The 21,795-nt window shown below is 35.9% G+C and overlaps 1 protein-coding gene across 3 annotated transcripts in view; it reads left to right on the top strand.

Annotated features, from left to right (window-relative positions):
• Positions 1 to 21,795, top strand: part of Mhcl (Myosin heavy chain-like) — a 545,621-nt gene that overhangs the window by 175,715 nt on the left and 348,111 nt on the right. For all 3 annotated transcript variants that reach the window (XM_081768806.1, XM_081768805.1, XM_081768807.1), the window contains 6 exons: positions 3,960 to 4,136; positions 10,061 to 10,271; positions 13,691 to 13,833; positions 15,791 to 15,952; positions 16,547 to 16,691; positions 20,817 to 21,078. In XM_081768806.1, coding sequence (XP_081624932.1) covers positions 3,960 to 4,136; positions 10,061 to 10,271; positions 13,691 to 13,833; positions 15,791 to 15,952; positions 16,547 to 16,691; positions 20,817 to 21,078 — 1,100 coding nt within the window. The remainder of the gene's footprint in view (positions 1 to 3,959; positions 4,137 to 10,060; positions 10,272 to 13,690; positions 13,834 to 15,790; positions 15,953 to 16,546; positions 16,692 to 20,816; positions 21,079 to 21,795) is intronic.

Raw genomic sequence — 21,795 nt, 5'->3', positions numbered from 1 at the left:
AGTAATGAAATTAAGATTTAGTGTTCAGTGTTGTCCATGAGACAAAAAATTTGTTCTCTCACGAGAATTGCCATGTGTTTTGCCTCAAATTTAAAAATGTGGTTCTCGTCTCGTAAGCAATACTAAATATTAGGTTCAAAGCACAGACAACTTTAACATGGATTATACAAATTAACAGCTCTAATAGGGAAAGGAAAAACGGAGGTTAAGAATAAGGAAAGTATAAAACAGGAATGTATATTACGACAATTTTTATTGAAGATTTACATAGAAGAGGTAATGAAGTATCTTTCTCTTTCTTCAAGTAACGGAAGTTGTGTAAGTGAACGGTAAATGGTTCTGTACAGTAAGATTCGCATTTGTCAGCGCTTATAGCAGAAGAGGGTAAAGAGTTGCAACAGTCTCTTGCGAACCTTAATGCACTACTGAGGTGAATATATAAAATACGAATAAGCAGGAAGAAAAATAGTTATGGTATGTACAAGGGAAGAATAAGCATTTTATAGAGCGCGGTGGCTCAGTGGTAGAGCGTTCACCTCCGGTGCTTGGGGTCCCTGGGTCGATCCCAGCTCGCGCCTTGTGGACTTTGTGGTGGACAAACACCGTGCTCGTGGGTTTTCTCGGGGTTCTCCCGTTTCCTCCCACTTTCATCATTCCACCATTTCACTCATTTCTCATTATCACCGTTTCCTTTAGCCTAACCGGCATAACCTTAAACTTAAAATTTCATTTTTCATTTTTTTCTTTTGCCCCGTCTAAGATTGTTCAATCTTTATTATAATAAAAATCAGAGTTTCGTATTACATTGAATACTTGCTTCATTCTGATGAATGCAACGAATAGTGTAGTCTATATAATAATTCATAGGTGGAAGTCTTCGTGAAATATCACGTACCGACATTTCTAAAGGATTTTAAACCACAGTAATACACACTTCTAAGTCTTCGTTGCCTGACATTTTTCGGTTTGTGATTTTACTTTTTGTCCTAATGCAATAACGACAGAAGGATGATTTCTACTCTTAGTGGGCTGGGACTTAAACAGTTACTCGAGTTTCTATGCATTGTGTAAAGCAATTTTGAAACACATTATATTACAATTTAGCTATGTCTTTTACGAACAGTAATCTTCCCCTAATGATAGTCCCTTCTTTAATTCTATGCTTATTTCAGCATTTGGTGACTTCTGCCAATAAAATGCAAATATAAGCATACTGCAGGACTTAATTCTAGTTACGTTATTGTAAATAATAATCATAATAATATACAAATACACAATATATAACGTGTGTATGTGTCGTCAGATTGCCGCATAGAAAGGACTGACCTAAAGCTACCAAATTTGGTACTCGTATGATCTTCAACAGATCTATTTCTGTACGAAGGCCTTTTTTCGACTTTCGCCTCGAAGGACCAAATTTGGGGAGGGAGGTGAAAATGTGTACTATACGAAAACGTTTGCATGTTTCGAAGAACGCCTTGCGTGTATGTAAACCTTGTTACATCATGGTTGTGCAGGCTTGTGTTATACAAAGGATAAACACGGGAATGGAGTAAAAACATTTTTTGTCTCTTAATCGATATTCTGAATTAAGACCCTACACTGACGAGTGCATACAGCTAATATAGTAATAATATTAATACTAAATCAGCTTAGAGCCGCTTGTTGAAAGTTTTGAATAATACCGCTGGGCGTCCACCATGCATAAATACGACCTATTATTGGGAATACACTAAAACATTACTCTATTTCTTATAACTTTGCGTGTTTCCAAACAGTTGTGTTGATCAACGAAAAAATAAATGAAATATTCATGATGGAATAATTGGCGAAATGAGATTGTGGGAGGAAACGGGAATACTCCGAGAAAACCTACAGACACGTTGTTGTCCACGAACTTACTTGGCCGGGAATCGAACCAGGGACCCCATACACCAGAGGTAAGTGCCTCCCTCAGCGGTTTGGAAATTCCAACCTACCGCGTATGTTCTAGTTATTCAGCTCAAGTCGAGAAGTCGATTTGTAATTGTTGCAATAGGCTGTTCCAGGTGCTGACAGTTCGCAGTTACTTTCACCGCATTCGCTCTATGATCCGTATCACTCAGGTTTCTTTTCCCATCCACTATTGCGGTGTGTCTATATTAATTATAATGAATTAGGTAGATCGTCAACACCTTGGACACTGTCCCTCGTGACACAACTAACACATTGGCCACCTTAGGTACACTCTCATAATCTAATCGCGCATCCACAATTCGTTCTCTTTGAAGCTCCAAGAAGTTTCCCATTTTGGATCACCATCGTCTGCCCGCTTCAGCATCGTTTGGAGCACTTGCATTCTACCCTGCTTGACATACTACAGACGATTACCTAATGCACCACTAACAGTGGTTAGGCACAGCAATTGCATTGTCAGTATTACCACCTCGTACATCCGACATGTTACAAACTACATGTGTTTCCATTATTTTAAAATACAAATTTTCAAATGTGGATTATTTTCCTAGGCTTGTTTCATTGTCAATGCTCTATAAGACGCGTAGCAACAAAATTGTAAGTTTACTACGACAGAGTGATGTAAAAATCCATGTAAATTACCTTTTTGTTTAATACAAGGAGTTTGCATACAGGTATGCAGTCGAAGGCTGAAGAAAGATAAAGTGAATTGAGCATGCATGTATGAGGTGTGAAGTTTGTTGTGGTAGTTGTGTGGCATTCATGTAAGGACATATTAGTCTTATTAGAACGCTTTGCACTTCGGTATTGCAAAAAGAGTATGTTTAATCATACAACCTTGAAGTTAAAAGGAAGTCTTGCTCATCACGTTTAAAGAGAATGAGCGAAAAATAAAGGCATGTTCTTGATTGAATACTATTAAATAAAACTTGCATTTGCATTTCATGATACGATAGAGCTACCCACGGCTAGTAAATGATATAAAAAGTTGATACACAAGCCTGACTTTAGTATTAATACTCAAGAGTAGCTATTCATTTAAATACGATATATGAAGACAATCATTCCGTAACTATAACTTGGGAAAATCACTTTGAGTGACAGTAATTCATGAAAATAAGAAATGATATTAAGAGCATTTTCTGTTACACATTAATTATGCTGTCTTACCTTTTACATACCATACTTTGCACAATATTTAAGGAATTTTAAAGAAAATCGCGTGTAACTTACAAAAGAAATGATTTAGAACACTGTATTTTAAACAAGGAAGACATTCGTGCAAGTGCATTAGTAAACAATCAGTATGCCGTAACGCTCATTTTCATTGATATTCATTGTCCTTATGTTTCAAATCCATCTCTTATATCTTTACTTCTTAACAATAAAGAGTAAACTTCGGGAAACATTGAGAGTTAAATAAAGTATTAATTCAGTGTGTATTTATAAGATTTGGGTCATTGTCGTTTTGAAGTTAACGTCGTTACATATTTTTATTGTCATATATTTGTATTTTTAATTTACTATTTAAAAGAAATAAGAAACATTTGAGGGGGGGGTTGGATTGTTTTTCTTTATGTGTTCAAGATATATGATTTCATTCATCCAAAATGATTAAAATATAGATTAAATGATTAGATTAATAATTTTAATATTTAATTATGGATATGTATGTGAGATAATTGTGGAAAAAATTCCTGTTTTTTTCTCGTGATACCATTCAGGGAAAGTTGTAATTTTTCCTTCACTTTTTATTTTATTTTATTTTATTTTTATTTTTTTATTATTTTTTTTATAAGTGAAATGATGCTCTTGACTTGGCTTCGAGTATCGTAATTTGAAGGTTAAAAATTCGTCATTTGTATGTTTCCTTAAATTAATTTGATGCTTGATAGTTGAGTTTCAAATAGCTTTCTCATTAAAAGTAAAATGAAGTAAACGCTGAGCAGACAATTGAAAATTATATAAATAATGATTAACATTGAATTCTTTTCTTTCTTTAGGCAAATCCTCCGCAGTTTGACCGAGTCGAAGACTTAGCCGAGCTTAGATACTTGAATGAATCAAGCGTGTTGCATACCTTGCGCCAAAGGTATGGCAGCAACCTAATTCACACGAATGCAGGATCCTCTACACTCATCATTAACCCAATGGCACCCTTAGCAATATATTCAGAAAAGGTACGTATCCTCTTCATCTTTGTTTTAACCGATTGATACCTTCTGATATTGTAGACAAATGATGAAGTTGTTCTCACTTAAATTGTTTCTCTCTCTCTCTCTCTCTCTCTCTCTCTGTATATATATATATATATATATATATATAATATAGGAGAGAAATGTGCTGAGATGTTATTCATTTGTTATTCCAATCGCTAAGCAAGTGGATACCACATAAAAGCACACAGATAATATGTATGTCTATATGCCGTCACAAGAAAGCACAATATATTACCAATTAAGCCGTGTAGTTCAATATTTTACATTGTATTTGTCTATTTACTGGAAAAAACTCTTACAATATGATATTAAAGTATTCTTCATTTCATTCCGAAAGGATTGATATTAAATTTTCTGTCTATCTAGTGCTGGGTGCTCGCCATATTCATACCAGTCCGCTCCTGATATCGTCCAGACACTTCGTTGTTGCTTTTTCACGTTCGGTTTTTGATTCAAATTTTGTTTCAGCAATGCGTGAGTTCATTTTGAGTTTTGTATTAAGTGGGCAGGTATGCTTTTTTTTTTTTTCCTATCTTAGCTGAAATGTAGATTTTTGTTTTCTTCCACGTTGTTTGTTGAAGGTCTCCCTGTTACTCCTCCTTTTCCTCTCCGCCCCTTCAATTTGAAGCGTGCTAACTGGCGTAAATTCCGTGAGCTCAGTGAGTTTCATTGTCGTGATGATCTCCCTGTAGCTGTTGTGGCAGCGGCTTTTGAGCAGACTGTTCTTGATGCTGCTCATGGTTCCATTCTAGAATGCGGTGGCGACGTTTCCCGCCGGCGTGTTCAATGGTGGTCTCCGGAAATCCGTGAGGCTATCCTGGCTCGTCGGCACGCTCTTGCCACTTTTAATCGTCATCCCACTGCCGACAATCTGCAGCGTTTCCGCATTCTCCGTGCTCGAGCTAGACGCCTTATCAAGCTTTCGAAGCGCCAAAGCTGGATGAATTACGTTTCGTCCATCAATAGTCGAACAGCGATGTCCACAGTGTGGCGTCGGGTACGCTCTCTTACTGGCTATACTACTCCTGTTGATGTTCCTGCCTTGACTGTGAATGGTGTCTTAGTTACTCACCCTTCGGAGATAGCTAACACTTTGGACCAGTATTATGCTTCTATCTCTGAGTCAGCACATTATCCTCCTGCGTTCATTCCCCTTAGGGCCCGTTTAGAGCGGACACCAATAAACTTCCGTACCGACAACTGCGAAGATTACAATGCTCCTTTCACCCTTGTTGAATTCGATTCTGCTCTTCGTGAATCGTCCAATACTGCCCCAGGTCTTGATCGTATCTCTTACGAGATGTTGCGCAACCTCCCCCGCGATACACAGCTTGCTCTCTTGCAACTGTATAATCGCTTCTGGGTCGAGGAGTTTTTTTCCACCGGCTTGGCGTGAGGCTCTCGTTCTTCCTATCTTGAAGCCAGGCAAAGTCGCAACTAGCCCCACGAGCTACAGACCCATTGCTCTCACGAGCTGCGTCTGTAAGCTGTTTGAACGCATGGTCAACAAGCGCCTGGTGTGGTATTTGGAATCCAATTCACTTCTGAGCAAGCTTCAAAGTGGATTTCGTCGTTTCCGATCCACTACAGACAATCTCGCTTATCTTGAGGGTCATATTCAAGACGCCTTTCTCAACGGTCAACATCTTGTCGCTATATTTTTTGATTTAGAGAAGACGTATGACACCACGTGGCGTTACTGAATCCTAAAACATTATATGACTGGGGTCTCCGTGGGCATATGGCCCACTTTATCTCGAATTTTCTTCACGAGCGACACTTTAGAGTGCATGTGGGATCTAATGTCTCAGAGCGCTTTGTACAAGAAAATGGTGTTCCACAAGGCAGTGTCCTTAGTGTCACGTTGTTTGCTGTCGCCGTCAACAGCGTTCTTTCGGAGATCCAGGCTCCTGTGTCTGGTTTGCTTTATGTTGACGACCTTGTAATTTTCTGTCGCTCCTGCCACCTTCGCGGCGTTACTTGACATCTCCAACTGACTCTCAGTCGTCTTGTCCGCTGGTCGAATGAAACTGGATTTCGCTTTTCCACCGAGAAATCCCAATGTGTTCACTTCTGCCGGCAGCGTACCTGCATTGTTGACCCGGACTTGTACCTCGATGGCACCCGTTTGTCATTCGTTGATACAGTCCGTTTCGTGGGTCTGGTCTTTGACCGTCGCTTGTCGTGGGCACCACATATTCGGAATCTTAAATATTCTTGTCTTCGTGCTCTGAATCTCCTTCGTGTTCTTTCCCACCGCACATGGGTTGCTGATCGTACTGTTCTGCTTCGTTTGTATCGTAGTCTAATTCGGTCCAAGTTAGACTATGGCTGTATTGCCTATGGTTCTGCTCGTGCTTCTCTGTTACGACAACTTAACACAGTGCATCACCTGGGTATTCGTATTGCTACTGGCGCCTACCGTACTAGTCCCGTTGCCAGTCTGTATGTTGAAGCCGATGCACCTTTGTTAGCGTATCGTCGCAACAGACTACTTCTTAATTATTCTGTGCATGTGCGTTGTATTCCAGACCACCCGTGTAGACCATGTCTCCGTGGTGATAGGATATACGAGCGCTATGCTGCACGTCCTCGCTCTACACGTCCCTGGTACATCCGTGCGTGTGAGAGTTTCCTTGCCAACGATTTCGTGTGGCCCTCTCTTTAGTTGGTTCACTTTTGTGCTATTCCCCCATGGCTGCTTCGTCTACCTCGCCATGATTTACGTTTGTCTATACATTCCAAACAGCAGACTAGTTCCCAGGTGTATCAGCAAGAGTTTGCCGCACTGTTAGATCAGTACCCCGATTTTAGTGTGTTCTTTACGGACGGTTCTAAGGATGAGGATTCTGTGGGCTGTGCCTTTGTCACCGACGAGGGCAGCTCAGAATTCCATTTGCATCGCCTGTGTTCCGTGTTCACTGCTGAATTGACTGCAATTCAACTTGCCTTGGACCATGCTCTCACGCTTTCATTACGTCGTGTGCTTATTTGCACCGACTCACAGTCCGTCGTTCTGAGCTTACAGAATGTCTTCTCTACGCATTCTCTCGTTCAAGACATTCTCGTGAGGTGCCATCAATTACAGCTACAGGGTTGTGTCGTCGTTGTCTGCTGGGTGCCGGGTCATGTCGGCATTCGGGGAAACGAACGTGCTGACACAGCTGCCAAGCACGCCGCCTTGGCTGGGGTTGCTTTGGAGCATAGCCTTCCGTGCTCTGATATTTGTCGTCATTTTTCCAGCTTGATGCGCACTCACTGGCAAGTAGTTTGGGACCAGGCAAATGAGAATAAACTTCACGCCGTTAAGCCCCTTTTCGGTAATTGTCGAACGTCTTCACGCTTGCATCGTAGAGATGAAGTGCTCCTGGCGCGTTTGCGTATCGGACACTCTCATCTAACACATGGTTATCTGCTGCGTGGCACGGACCGTCCGTACTGTGAAAAGTGCATTGTCCCCCTGAGTATTCAGCATATTCTCGTTGAATGTCCTGAATACTCAGATGTCAGAGAACGTTATCGACTGCCTTGTATTCTTACCCGTGCGTTGGGTGATGACAGTGATATAGTTAGCCGGGTACTTGCGTTTATTCGTGCTTCTGGGGTTGCTCACGTTCTCTGAGCTCTTTTAGTGTGTTCCTACTATTTTATTGCTGCTAAATTTTTATATTTCTGTCTCGTTTTATTGTTTTCTATATATTGTTATTGTTATCTATTTTATCTTATTTATTCTTTTATTCTCGTTTTTTGTTTTTGCTTTTCGTTTTCTTATTTAGCAGCGCTTTGGTTCCTTGAACACTATTATTTTTAGCCTGTTCTTATTTTTTACAATTCTGAGCAACCCTGTTTATTGTGACGGGGACATATAGCCTCGTTGCTGACGTCCCCATTAACCCCCCTACTTTATCTTTATCTTTTATCATTTGTTTTCTTCCAGTACGTATCTTGTACTTCTATCCATCCATGATACTTGAAGCATTTTCTTATTTCCGTAATTGTGGTCTATACAGGGCTGTTCTAAAGTCCTTGCCGTAAAACAAATGCTTATAACTTTTTTTTTTTTTTTTAAATAATGATATTGCAGTGAAATACATTTTAAATTGTGCGATGGTCTGTAAATTTTTGGTTGACAACGGTATTATAATGATTAGGTTGGCAACATTGGTGACAACAAAGGTCCTGAAAATGGCGACGGTACAAGAGAAAGCACAGTGTGTGTGTGTGTGTTGGTATTCAGAACTGAAATCAGGTGTTTTAGTGCAGCGAAACTTGAGACGAGTGTACGAAAAAGTACTTCTGATGTCAGAAGAATAAAGAATTGGCAGAGCAAGTTTCTGGGACCGGGAGTGTTTGTGATATGCAGAGAAGTGGTCGGTCGCAAGTGAGCCCAAACGGTGTGAAGGGTTGCCCACCGCCTGGAGAGAAGTCCATGAAAATCGATTCCGTGACGGTCGCTGGAGTTGGGAATCCCTCAGTTAACAACTCACAAGATAATGCGTAAACATTTGAAAATCAAACCGTACAAAATTTGTGCATGAACTGACAGAAGAAGACCAAGACACAAGATGGAGTTCTGTAAACTGATGCTGAAACAACTGGGTGATGAGAAGGAACTTCTGCAGTTACTCATGTTCTCAGATGAGGCAACTTCCCATGTTTCAGGGAGGGTAAACAGGCACACCTGTCTTGTTTGGAGAACTGAAAACCCTCATTAATATGAAACAAACGGAAGAGACAGGCCGAAAGTACATGTGTGGTGTGCCGTATCAGTGGACCACCTCATAGGCCCGTTTTTCTTCGACGGAAACACTGAACAAGGGAGAAATACCTTCAAATGCTTACAAATTTCCTTATGCCCGAATTGGTTAGGTTGTGAATCAAGGATTGCATCCAATACTAGCAAAACGGAGCCCCCATCCCCCACATTTTACTCAAGTCGTCAGACACTACCTTGACGGTGAGCTACCTGGCAGGTGGATTGGGCTTTGGATCCTTTGGCTTCCCAGGTCCCTCGATTTAGCATCCTGATTCTTGGTTATAGGGTCACGTTAGGACACAAGTGTATGCGGAAAAACCAAAGAACCTACAGGACCTGAAAACTAAGATTAATGAAGTGATCCATGACATTTCTGACGACGCCAGACGGAAAAGCATTCACGGATTTCGTTGTAGGTTGCAGCAATGTATGGAAGTCAACGGAGCCCATCTGGTGGTGTGGCGATGATGGCGGCAGTTTGTCTATGGATAACGATACAAAATGTAAGTCTCAATAAATTTCTTAACATTTATTTCACTGCAATATCATTATTTAAAAAAAAAAAAAAAAAAAAAAAAGTTATAAGCATTAGTTTTGTAGCAAGGACTTCATAACAACCCTATATATAACCACACTTCATACAAAACTCGCAATAAATATTTTTCTTACGGTTCCCGATACCAAGAGTCTTTTCTTTGCTTGTGGGTTATCCAGATTTCAATGTTTTCCACTGTAAAGACTAGCTTCTCTCTTTCTTCGTGTACTGAACGATTTTTGTAGCTTCATTTTCATCTGAGTTTCACACTCAAATGTGGTAGCATCTCTTGTCCGTCGTCTTCTGTTTCTGGTACCAATCCCATGTTCTTTGTGCTCAAAACTTCCCGCGTATTATTATTATTATTATTTCTGCTTCAAATATTAGTTGCTTTAGATAAATATTCTATTCAATACTTCATACTCTTATTTGCTGTAGCGAAACTCTGTAAGATGTTTGAGGTAATCTTTTCCTTCAGTGTATAGTTAAGATGGTAAAGATAATTGGAAGAATTTGAACAAAAACTATTCTTGTAATAGCTAACCAAGTTATTATTAATTTCGAAATTAATAATTTTAATTTATTTCTGTCTAGGTCATTCAAATGTTCAAAGGCTGTAAGAACGAAGATATGCCTCCTCATATATACGCTACTGCTCAATCTGCGTACAGAAATATGCTTGCTTCAAGAAGTGACCAATCTATTGTATTTATTGGCAGGAGTGGAAGTGGAAAAACTACCAATTTTAGACATGTATTACATTACCTCGTTTTGGCTGCAGGGTCTGTCAATAAGGTTCTAACAGGTAAGGGTTAATAAGCGATGAGTATATTACTATGTTGTAATTCGTTTAATGAATCGTTGCCTACGTAATTCCGAGTAGAAACATATTATTTTTGGTATCCATTCTACGTATCGCTATCTATTAACATATTTGCTCTAATGGTGATAAATGTTGAAACCGGAAGTTGTTAATTTTAACGACTTCCGGATTCAATAGGGGGTTAAGGGAGGAGATAAAACTTACTGTTGGAAAGCTGAACCGATTGCAAAAAAAATCTTCGTTTCTTTCAGCCGTTTTCGCTTTCCAATACCACTTTCTGTTCTTTGGCATACACGTTGAAACCGGAAACAAACTATTTCCGGTTTGATTAGAGAGTTAATGGAAAAGATAGAACCTATCCTTGGGACGCTGAATCGATTGCAGAAAACAGCATTTCGATATCTCCTACCATTTTTGCTCTTCATACCTATGGACAGATAGACGGACAAAGTCGTTCTATAAAATTTCCGATATTTGTGCATAGAATAGGTATGGATGGAAGAGACGTTTTTTCTGTACGTTTTACGTTTTTTTTTTTTTTTTTTTGTGTGTGTGTGTGTGTATGTTTTACGTTAGACGTTTTTACTTTCCCCGTAAAACTACAAGATCTGGCAACCCTATTTAAGCTATAGTTCCCATTGTTCACAGCCCCATTGTTGCGTAAGGACGTTAAAGCCAAACAAATTATTTTTTATCTGTATGTAATCTAATAAATAAAGGAAATCTATGCCCCCCCCTCCCATTTTTAACATGGTTATGGCCAACCCTGTGCTAAGGTAAGGAGACAAGCCTCATCCTGTCGTCCATGATGAGCGCCCTGTCTGTAGGCTTAAGTAAACGATGGTAAATGAAATGAAGAATAATGACACAATTTTAAGAATTATAAATTGCGGAAAAGAATTCTTCTCTGTTTCTTCAAGAAAAAAAAGAGAAAGAAATGGGATTTCAACACGGAAGCTCGTATTGATTGGGTTCAGTCATTCTATTCTGAATCAATAAAATTAACATTTTGTCAATGTTCAGTCGTTTGCCATCAAAATGCTATTTATTGTTACATACAAAAATTGAAACTTTTAGAAAAAAATGTGTATATTTTATTGTAATTTACTATCTTTACGGCATTGTAGCCATCACATTTTAGTGTTTCCTCTTTAAACTTTCGGGAAAGAAAATATATATTAATAAGTTAATTAGTTTACATTTCATGATTTGTTATATTATCTTATTAATTTGTATTGCAATTGTGATTAAGCAACCGTATCACTATTCACATTCTACGCCATTCTTGTTCTCTTTATTATTATGCCGTTCTTGTGTGATTTTTTCCTGATAATAAAAGTTTCATCCTGTGACTCACTAAGATTTCCAAGGAGTTGCTGGAAGAGTTTATTAATTATTTTTTTTTAAAAAAATTATCATCATAATTTCTCATTTAGAATATGAAAATAGAATACTTAAGTTAGTTTCAAGTTACTGTATAGAGAAGTTGTAGTTTCAAGTTACTGTATAGAGAAGTTGTATAACTTTCTTCACTCTTTTCCAGAATACACCTCCATATTTCGCTGATTTCCGTAAGTACTTCCGGACCCCAACTCGTTCGTTGATCTGTCGTACAGAGACATTTCCCCGACTCATTCATCCTATATTTATCAAACTATTCTTCGTGTAATTGTTCATAGCATGTATCTCCTTCATACCGTTATTGTTTCCGTATAATTATGAATGTCTAACTCTTCTTCACTGGTTTCATCTTTTGGTATTTGTTAGGTACTTCACGAGTGACTCTCTCCCGTTGAATAAACGACGCATTGATACCAAATAATAATGGCATGTCGTGACAAAAAAGCACCTGTATTCCGGCATTACAGCATAATATTACAACACTGACGGTGCCAGACGGTGTCATCACATGTGACTGGCTTCAAACTATTCTACAGATATACAGCTACAAACAAGCAAGAAAATTGCAAATTATTCAGGAAGTCATGGCGAGGCGTAGATAGATTATTATGTATCTTTAATGGTTTAAGTTTCTTATGTGTTTGCAGCAATCTAGTTTGTGACCAGGCACATGTGTTGACACTGTCTGGTACCGCCAGTGCTGCCATATTACGCCATAATACCGCAAAAAAATGTTTTTTACGACATGTCATTATAACAGCTGTAGGATATCTAGACTTGGTATTAGTGTGTCGTTCTTGCTTCAGAACGATACATTTTTCTATCCAGCCTAGCTATTAACATTCCCATTCGTCGAAAAAAAAGAACTACCTTTATTCCGTGATTGTTCACTTTTTGTGAAAAAAAGTTTTTACCCTCATCTGTTTGTGGCATTCGTGAGGACGAACGTTGAACTCTCACCTCACGGTTTATATCTCAAAAGTATCTACAAAGCAGGCTTTCCGTGGTGAGAGTTTCATTTCATTCCATTTACAGTTCAAAAGTTCTGACTGTAAAGTGAGTAATGCGCAACTTTGCGAACACCCTGTACAGTGTTTCCCTCTGAACCGAGTCGTGAGCCTTTCTGAAATCAATAAATAATTGATGAATTGGGATGCTGCATTTCCATTTTTTATTTTTTATTTTATTTATTTATTTATTTATTTTATTTAATTTATTTATTTATTTTTTCTTTTTTGAGTATTTGGCGAATGGTAAATATTGGGTCGATAGTTGATCGAATTCGCCTAAATCTGCACTGATGATATAAAATAATTTAATCTGTGTGTAGGATCAGTCTTGCTAACAGAATGTTTGAACAAGACTTATAGGATGTTGACAAAAGAGAGCGAGATGACTCTATAATTATTACAATCAGTTTTGTCGCCTTTCTTGTAAACTGAAACATTACATTTTTTACACTTTTAAGGTAATTCGTCCGTACTGCAGTTTTCCATTAATTTAATCTTACTGCGGAAGGGGGAAGATATTATTTTATTTAGTTTCAAAATAATAATTGTTACTTCATTTTGTTGATAATATCTTCTTAAAATTCTATATTCGATAGTTGTTGCTGCTAAAACCCATTCACTTTGTAACAATTGCTTTGAGCGGCCCTCAGTTCATCTTCCGGAAGATTACTGCTAACGTAAAGCATAAGTGGATTGCTTGCTTGCCATTTCTCTCGAGTAGGAAACCGACGACCGTTATTCCTCAGATTTAGCAAAATCAATTGAAGTAAAATGTGATTTTTTTTTTTTTTTTTTTTTTTTTTAATTGTGAAAAAGTGGTAGAAATGAAGTCTTCCCTAGTTTGAACATAAGGAAGAATTTACTGAAAAATACGTTTACCTCTCTCCTTATTTTATGTGTGTTTTGTTTGATGAAATATTTATCTCGAAAATGGGAAATTATCACATATTATTCTCGCTTTTTTTCTTTCATTCCTTCTTTTCTACGCAGTGGAAAAACTCAATGCAATTTCAACTGTGTTGGAAATGTTTGGCAACTGCAGGACGGTTATGAATGCAAATGCAACTCGTTTCACTGAGATGTTCAGTTTAGACTTCGATCAGTCAGGACAGATTGCATCAGCTTCAGTTCAGGTATGTTAGTTTTACATTCAACTTAATTATTTTTAATGCAAACACGTAAACAAAAGATAAGTGGCATTTTTTGTGATATATGTTTTATTATACTGTTCTGGTATAGAATGAAGTAATAAGAATATGATGTAATCATTATTGGGTGTTAAGATTTTATATGGAAAGTTCCATCTCTATATCACACTGACTGTCTCTCCGTGATTAAGGTGGTAGTTCCTTATTATTAAAAGGCGACATTTCAGGTCTTGCTTTACCTAATGTATTTATACGATCTGGTCGAGTTGCATAATATTAACTGTGTAATTTTAACAGCGAAGTTTAAACTATAAAGATAAACGGAAATTAAAAAATGTTTCGTATGATATACCTCTTGTGCCGACATGATAATAGTATCCGTAATGTACACGTTTTATAGATAGATTGCAGATTCATGTTAACACTCAGGTTATATGTTCTTGATAAATACACCGAAGAATGTGCATGTTACGTGAACGAACGTAAGAAGTTCAATTGAATTAAAAATCTCACCAATTGAAATTGTCAGTTAGTAGCCATATATTTTTACGGTGCTTTAACATTGTAACATAACTAGAAGTGCTGATGCAATGCGATGACCGACTACTTGAATTCGAAATAACAGGAAAGGAAATAGAAAGGTAGTTAGGCAAAGCAACTTATGTTGAAGAAGTTTCTTAACGTAGCCTACAATGGCTTAGTTGAGTTGTCAACTATATTGAAAAGCAGCTCTTAATATATACTTACTTACATAATTTGATGTAATCGTCTTTGTGGTGGACAAACACCGTGTGCGTGGGTTTTCTCGGGGTTCTCCCGTTTCCTCCCACTTTCTTCATTCATTACTCATCATCACCGTCTCCTTTAGCCTAACAGGCATAATCGTGGGACGTAAAACTAAAAAATTTCATTTCATTTTTTGATGTAATCGTATAATATTAAAACATAAAGAAGAGCCATATTTTGTATTTATGTCTGTACTTAATATATGTTCGTATCAGTTAAATCAAGATAGGTAGCTTGATGTACCACAGTAAGATATGTCGTAACCGACAACAAAGTGTTTTGGCTGTTTCCGGGTACAAGATTTTGCCGCATATACACTACATATATTTTTTGTATATACTGTATATCCATTTTCTCCAGCAATTCAAGTTTTAACATTTCCGTTTTGCGGGAGTAGCTACAGCGGCACCACGTGAACTAAGATTTTAAAATGTCTTTATGTAAACTCAGCATAGAGGTATATGCTGACCTACTTGCGAATGAAGTTTATTGGCTCGAGTTCCGGCTGTGTAACGTACAAGGAACCCATGTGATCTATCTTAGCCAGTGAGACGCATAGAGTAAGTTACTATACGAAGCGTTCATACTGGACTTATAAACTTCGACAATGAATATAAAAGTGCCATCGATTTTGGTATTGCCGGTTATTTGTGTGCTGTTACGAGAAATCATTTGTAATTCGATTATATTAAAGTATGGATATCAGAGAATCTTGCTTATTTATTTATTTGTTTCCTTTACTTCAGTTTGAAAGCAAAAATGAATGATAAATTTTATGAAGTCAAAAATTAAAATCGTAAGAGGTTTTTTGACTCGATTATAATTTTTACTAAAATGACAGAATTAACTTGTACTAGTAATGTTTCTTTCTACTGTTAAGATTAAAAATTCTAATTAACTAAGATATCATTTTTACCCATTGTAGGTGTTCTGTCAAACAGAAATAAAAATTTCAAGTTGAAGTTCTAATTATGATCTGCCATTGAAGTCGCAAGTAGTACTTTCTCCATAATTTAAGTATGAACATCTAATTCATTTGATTGATAATTGCTTAAGAATGAAATTACGGTTTTGGATTATTATAAGAAGTATTTTTATGCTGTAAAGAGTGGAGTTTATATTTCACTTCATTATATATGCTACTATTATCTTCCAGGTATTAATGCCTGAGCGTTCACGTATTGCTCAGAGACCCGAAGGCGAACCTACATTCCATATATTTTATCAGTTACTGGCTGGAGTTGAAGGACAACTACGAAGAGATCTACAGTTAGAAAATATTACTGATCCAAACCTTTTTATGACTCCATTACAAAGGGTGAGCATAATTAGATTGTCATATCTGATAAGTAACTTGAAATGATACTCTTAGTTATTTTCTAAAAGCAGCCCTAATTTCTTTTGTATATGATGGTGACATTTTTCGTTATTGTAAATAATAATAATTACATGTCATAATAATTAATACGTCAAACAAAGGGAAAACTAAACCAAAAAATAATTAAAAACCTAAAGATGGTGTGGTGTATTATTTTAACTGTTAAATAAAAGAAACAAGAAAAACTTTTTGTATTAATGTTTTGTAGAAATGTTAAAGCTTTTTGTATTGTTGTTCAATATGAAATTTCGTAATATATTTTGTAAATTTTTGGTTCATAATATGCATATATTGGTTCATAATATACCGATAGTACAGGTATATATATATATATATGCTTATTTTATCTTTCTGTCATTAATGTATTTAATTGACAACTTACCATAATCATTCATAATTATTTGAGTAATATTTCATATACACAAAAAGTTACAATGCAGGTTTGTTAGTACCTTTTAGTATCAGATAAGATATAAAGTCGTCTACTATAGTCATAAATTCATTAATTTTTCAATGTTTTTGATTTGTTGACAGCATGAAGATAAACAAAGAGCTATGTTGGAGTTTACTAAAGTGTGCGCAGCTTTAGAAACACTCGGATTTTCTCAGCTTGAAACGAAAGTAATTTGGTCCATTGTGGCAGCTATTTACCATTTAGGTGTTGCTGGAGCTGTGAAAGGTAATTTTTTTTATTTCCAAATATTGATGGAACAGAATTTCGGAGTTTTAAGGTGAGCTAAACTTGCCTCACACTGTTGACACACAATGTTAAATAATCTAACACCACAATTATTAACCAGAATGGCGCACGTAGACATCAAAACTTACAGATTGAAAACAGTGTTTATTCCTGACTAACGTGTAGATCAATAATTAAATTCTAATAGCCATAATACTGTAGTACATCGATAATATATCTAATTTATCTATTCTAATTACTATTCCAAGTATTTTAAAATACTTTCTGCCAAAGCTAATCAGGTTTTATTTCCTCTTTGTTGTGGGAAGAACATTTTTATTCCTTGGGTACAAATAAACATCTAAGAAAAAAGTATTTTACTTAAGGTGCAGATATTTTCTTTCATAGTACTAACTAACTAACTCTATGACCTATGGAACCCGGAGGTTCAATGCCGAGTTCACAAAAGTTCTCCACTGACTTCTATCCTTACTACCCTTCTTTCAAAGTACTGCTTGCAAAAATTTGTAAACATTGTAATTAATATTCAATACCTACAGTAACAAACTTATATGGTTGTAATCGTTCGATATCTTGATTGAATTTCTTTGAGTTTCTTGTATTTACAATTTTTTCCTTTCCAGAAATTCTTGTTTAATTATTATTTTCATTTTTACATGATTATCTTATATACTTCATAAATGCCGTGTATAGCATAAAGAATTTCTTTTAATTACTGTATCGAAAAAACAACTTTGTCTTTTCCATTTCTTGAAAAATGTTTCTGCATGTAATACTTCCATTCCGCTTCTTTCCTTCTTTTTCCTTTTTCTTTTCTTGCCTTCTGATTAATAACTTCATGTCTGCGTTTCGACCATAAAACTGAGAGCCTGTCTTTTTTTTTTTTTAATTGTGTATTTTTATTTATTTCTTGCTAAAGAATTCTTTTCGGATTTTCCATTAGGCATAATCTCATGTCAAAGATACTAAATACTGAAGTAAATAAACCACTTGCTATGTCACTTAGTCATTGTAATTACCCTTTTCAAATCTTTATAGCTTTCCTACTTATCTGTCCTTTCTACTATCCTCTGCGGGTTATAAGTAAGCAATAGTATGTACTATTTCTTGTTCTTTGTTTTTAGATATGGTCCCAACTACAAGTGTAAATTAAGATCCTTTGTGCTCGACGACGTAAAATAGTTACGACGTAATAAGTGAGCTGTTTTTCTTGTGGACTTCACGCAAATGATAAACTAACAAATTTGAATAACATTTTATATGCTTAATATTCCTTAAACAAGCGAAATTTGCCTAAGTTTATTGACAATATTTCATGCTCATATGAAGTTTCTGTATGCAAAACTTTGCTTTAAATTGATATGGTTTTCTATTTATTCCTGGCACAAACTAAGATTTTTTAATGCCTGTTTATACTGCTTTTCATATTGCTTCAAAAGAAAATTAGCTGACATTTAGAATACATTTGATCAAGTCCAACGCAACCATTAAGGATTAAATATTATGAAATTGTTACAACAACCCAGGTATAAATGCTTCAGGAACTATTACTTTCCAAGGTGTTTTTTCAGAAGCTTAGTAATACACAAACTTTTCTGGGGAGAGTAATATTTTTGTGTGTGACCTTCTGAGTTGCTTTGATTATTTTGTAATTTGTCGACTAGCAAAGAACAAAGGATATTTTATCTTTGCCTTTTGAAGCGTTGACTGACTTCCAAAGATATCGTATTAGGTATTACATTTACTGTTGAGACGGAGTATCTGCTTAAAACTTGTAACTTTTTTTTTTTTTTTCATTCCTAAGGAAATACTTAATTTCGTAATCATACTGTATAATTAATATCCAATTTTGTACGTTTGTTAGTTTTATTTATTTATTTAGTATGCACGTTAAGCATTAATGGTCTGTATACTGTATATATAAAATGTTGGACCTTTGAGAACATTTGAGTTTTTCACAGCACATATAATAGCTGAGAATTCGGTGTCAGTTATCAAATAATACATTTGGTTTAAATTTTCTTGTATATACCAAAGGTCTGGACATAGTTCTAACCCCAGTATTGCTGGATTCCAGAAATTCTTGTACTAAAATCTACTCTTAACCCACCCTGCAATATAGCATCAGTCAATATTATGAATGGGTTCTAAAATTCTACCAATGTTTGCGTAAATTCTGTTGAGTTAAAGTAGAAACTTCTACCAATGTTTGTTTAACCCTCAACATCTGTTTTTCTCTGTAATGCAAACGGATGTTTCTGTAATGCAAACGGCCATTTTTGTTTCTTAAATAGCTGAAAAAGAGAAGATTCAGTGGCTACAAAATTCGTTTAATATATATATATATATATATATATATATATATATATATATATATATATATATATATATATATATATATATATATATATATATATATATATATATATATATATATATATATATATATATATATATATATATATATCTCGAGCACCTAAAAGCTTATTTATTTATTTTCTTATATGAAATACTGCTTCTAATTTTAGAATCGAATTTAATTCTAGATTCGTTAGTAATATGGCCTAAACATTTTATTTCTGTCAGAGACCTTTCATACTTGTTAAACTTTGAAGCACAATACGTTCTTCAATTGACTGTTAAAAGTTTCATCAAGTGAAAGCAATGCACTGATACATCAAGTTGAGTTTAGTCGTATTGAATGAAGATTTTTCTTCTAAACACTAAAGATTCCAGCTGACTGGTTTTATTCAAATGAGAAGAGTTCGAATATATACTGTCTACCAAGCTTTTTCGTGATTGCATGGTTATTATGGAGAGATTTGGGTTTCAAATCCTGCATTAACGCTTTTAGCCCCATGTACATTATACATTTGGTTTATTACTGGAGGTAATGTGCATATATGTTATGGACATTCCACGTATTATTCAATAGACCAGTAAACACTGCTTGCTCCAGAATAAAACATCTGATTTTGGGCCATGACGATTAAAGTAGTAGGCTGTAGGTTTACGTATCCTGTAGCCTTTGTGCTGGGGGCACGTTCAGACAACTAATCTCCCTTGGATTATTTAATATAGTAGATAAAATAGCTGCATGTTCATAGTTTGCAATATTCATAGAGTATGGAATTGCTTCTACTTTTGGCAAGCTCCTTTTGTTATGGGCTTGACATTATTTACGTCACCATGTAATTTAAGTACTTCAGACGCTGCTGCCTTTGTCAACATTCTAATTGACTTAACAGAAATTTCCTTAATTCATTCATGCACATGTAGAGAGATTACCTCGAATATTGTCTTCTTTCACATTTTTCTGAGATCGTGAGGAATATTATTGTCAGGTGTGAGATAAAGCTAAGAACAAGATATACTTCGAAATGTGAATAAAATAAGATGCTATTTTGCTTATAATCGTGGGAAATTGAGTCTTATTTAATTGATAACTGTCATGATTAATTTCTTTCTATTTTGTTTATATATATGTAGCTATGATGATTGAACTACTGAGAATCAGTCAAGAGAGAACGTACCTGGATGATTCTTAAAAACTCTGATTTTTGCTAAGTTAAACTTTTAGATCTACAGGAGCCTACCTAACTTATACTTAGTACCTCAGGTTCTTGGGATATTAAGAACTTAACTTAGTTAAAATTAGAATGAGAGCAGAGATTTGTTCACTGCAATTTCAAGAAGATCATAAGGTGTGTTTTCTTTTTATTGTGTATGGTCGTTTCCTTGAGATTCATGGTCTTATTCAGTAATATCTGCCAAGCTTCTCGTACTTTCAGTTTACTAATTAATCTGGTGAGTAGTTCATACATTTCTATCTTGTGTGCAATATTGTAACACCAGAAAGATTAATAGTAATATTGGAAACATGAACACTCACCATTTTGAAATGAAGCATTGTATTTTCATTTCTAAGTAGTGTTATTTATTTTCTGAGGTACAAATCTTTGTTATTAAAATAAGAGTGTAAGTAAAGAACTTTTTGAAGCAAGGTTGATTTGAATTCGTTACTTAGTGACTGATTTCAATACACACCATATGCAATTACGGTACATAATTCAATAAACAAGAATCCTTTTGTTTTCTGTTTAGGCAATAGTAACAGATGGCAGTTTGCGAATCCGCAGGCTGCACAGCGAGCAGCATCTCTTCTTGGAACAACAGTAGAAGAGCTCAGCCGGTATCTGTTTTATGGTAGCCAAGCGGGTGCATCGACTCCTCGTACTCCTTTCCGTACACCTTCGCCCACCGAGAACATCCCCGAAAGAGACGTTACAGGATTCGAGGCACTTGAGGGCATGGCTGTTGGCCTTTATGGAGAAGTTTTCAACGCTTTAGCTGCTTTGATTAATAGGTAATTATTTGGAAAACTTTACTACTCTGGTAAAGGGAAAATACCGTAATTTCATTCTTCATTTATGAACTTCTGATGATTATATGATAAAGATTTTTACAGTCCTCTGCTTTCTCAGACATCTCAGTACAGTATATCCCGGAATCCGAACCCCTCACAACTCGATCATTTCGGATACGAATGAAGAATTCGAAATACGGACACTGCTTTGTAATCCGAACGCCCAGCACTATTCCGTGTCTGTTTTTGCGTATATTTCTCCCTTGCACCCATGCACTTTGTCGTTGAGTTCGTTGTCGAAGCTGGAATGAAAGCATCTCGAATGATTTTCGCTGCTAATGTTATGTCTTTGTATCTCTTTTGTGTTATTTTCTTGTATAGTGTTTTCATATGGTCCTTAAAAAATTCATTTTTATTTAAGAACTGTTATTATTTGCTAATATTTTATCAAAAAATGCAGTGTATTTTCATAAGACCCAGGATCGGATTAATCCCGTTTTAAAGGGCAAAACTTGCCTTGAAACTGAAACATAGTTCAAGGATTCAGGGTCGGATTAACTTAATATTCCAAGATATCACTGTATGTTCAAACATAATATTAAAGGAGTCAAAATAATTCGAAAAACCAAATCACAAATTGAAAGAAACTGTTTGGGTCTTATTATATTTGAATTAAAAGTCCTAAGTTAAATTTGGATGATGTCAGTCTTGATAAGT

Source organism: Thermobia domestica, chromosome 8 (assembly GCF_964235325.1).
Source record: "Thermobia domestica chromosome 8, izTheDome1.hap1.1, whole genome shotgun sequence".
In the NCBI taxonomy this organism is placed as follows: Eukaryota; Metazoa; Arthropoda; class Insecta; order Zygentoma; family Lepismatidae; genus Thermobia; species Thermobia domestica.
This window is presented reverse-complemented; position numbering and strand designations above follow the sequence as displayed.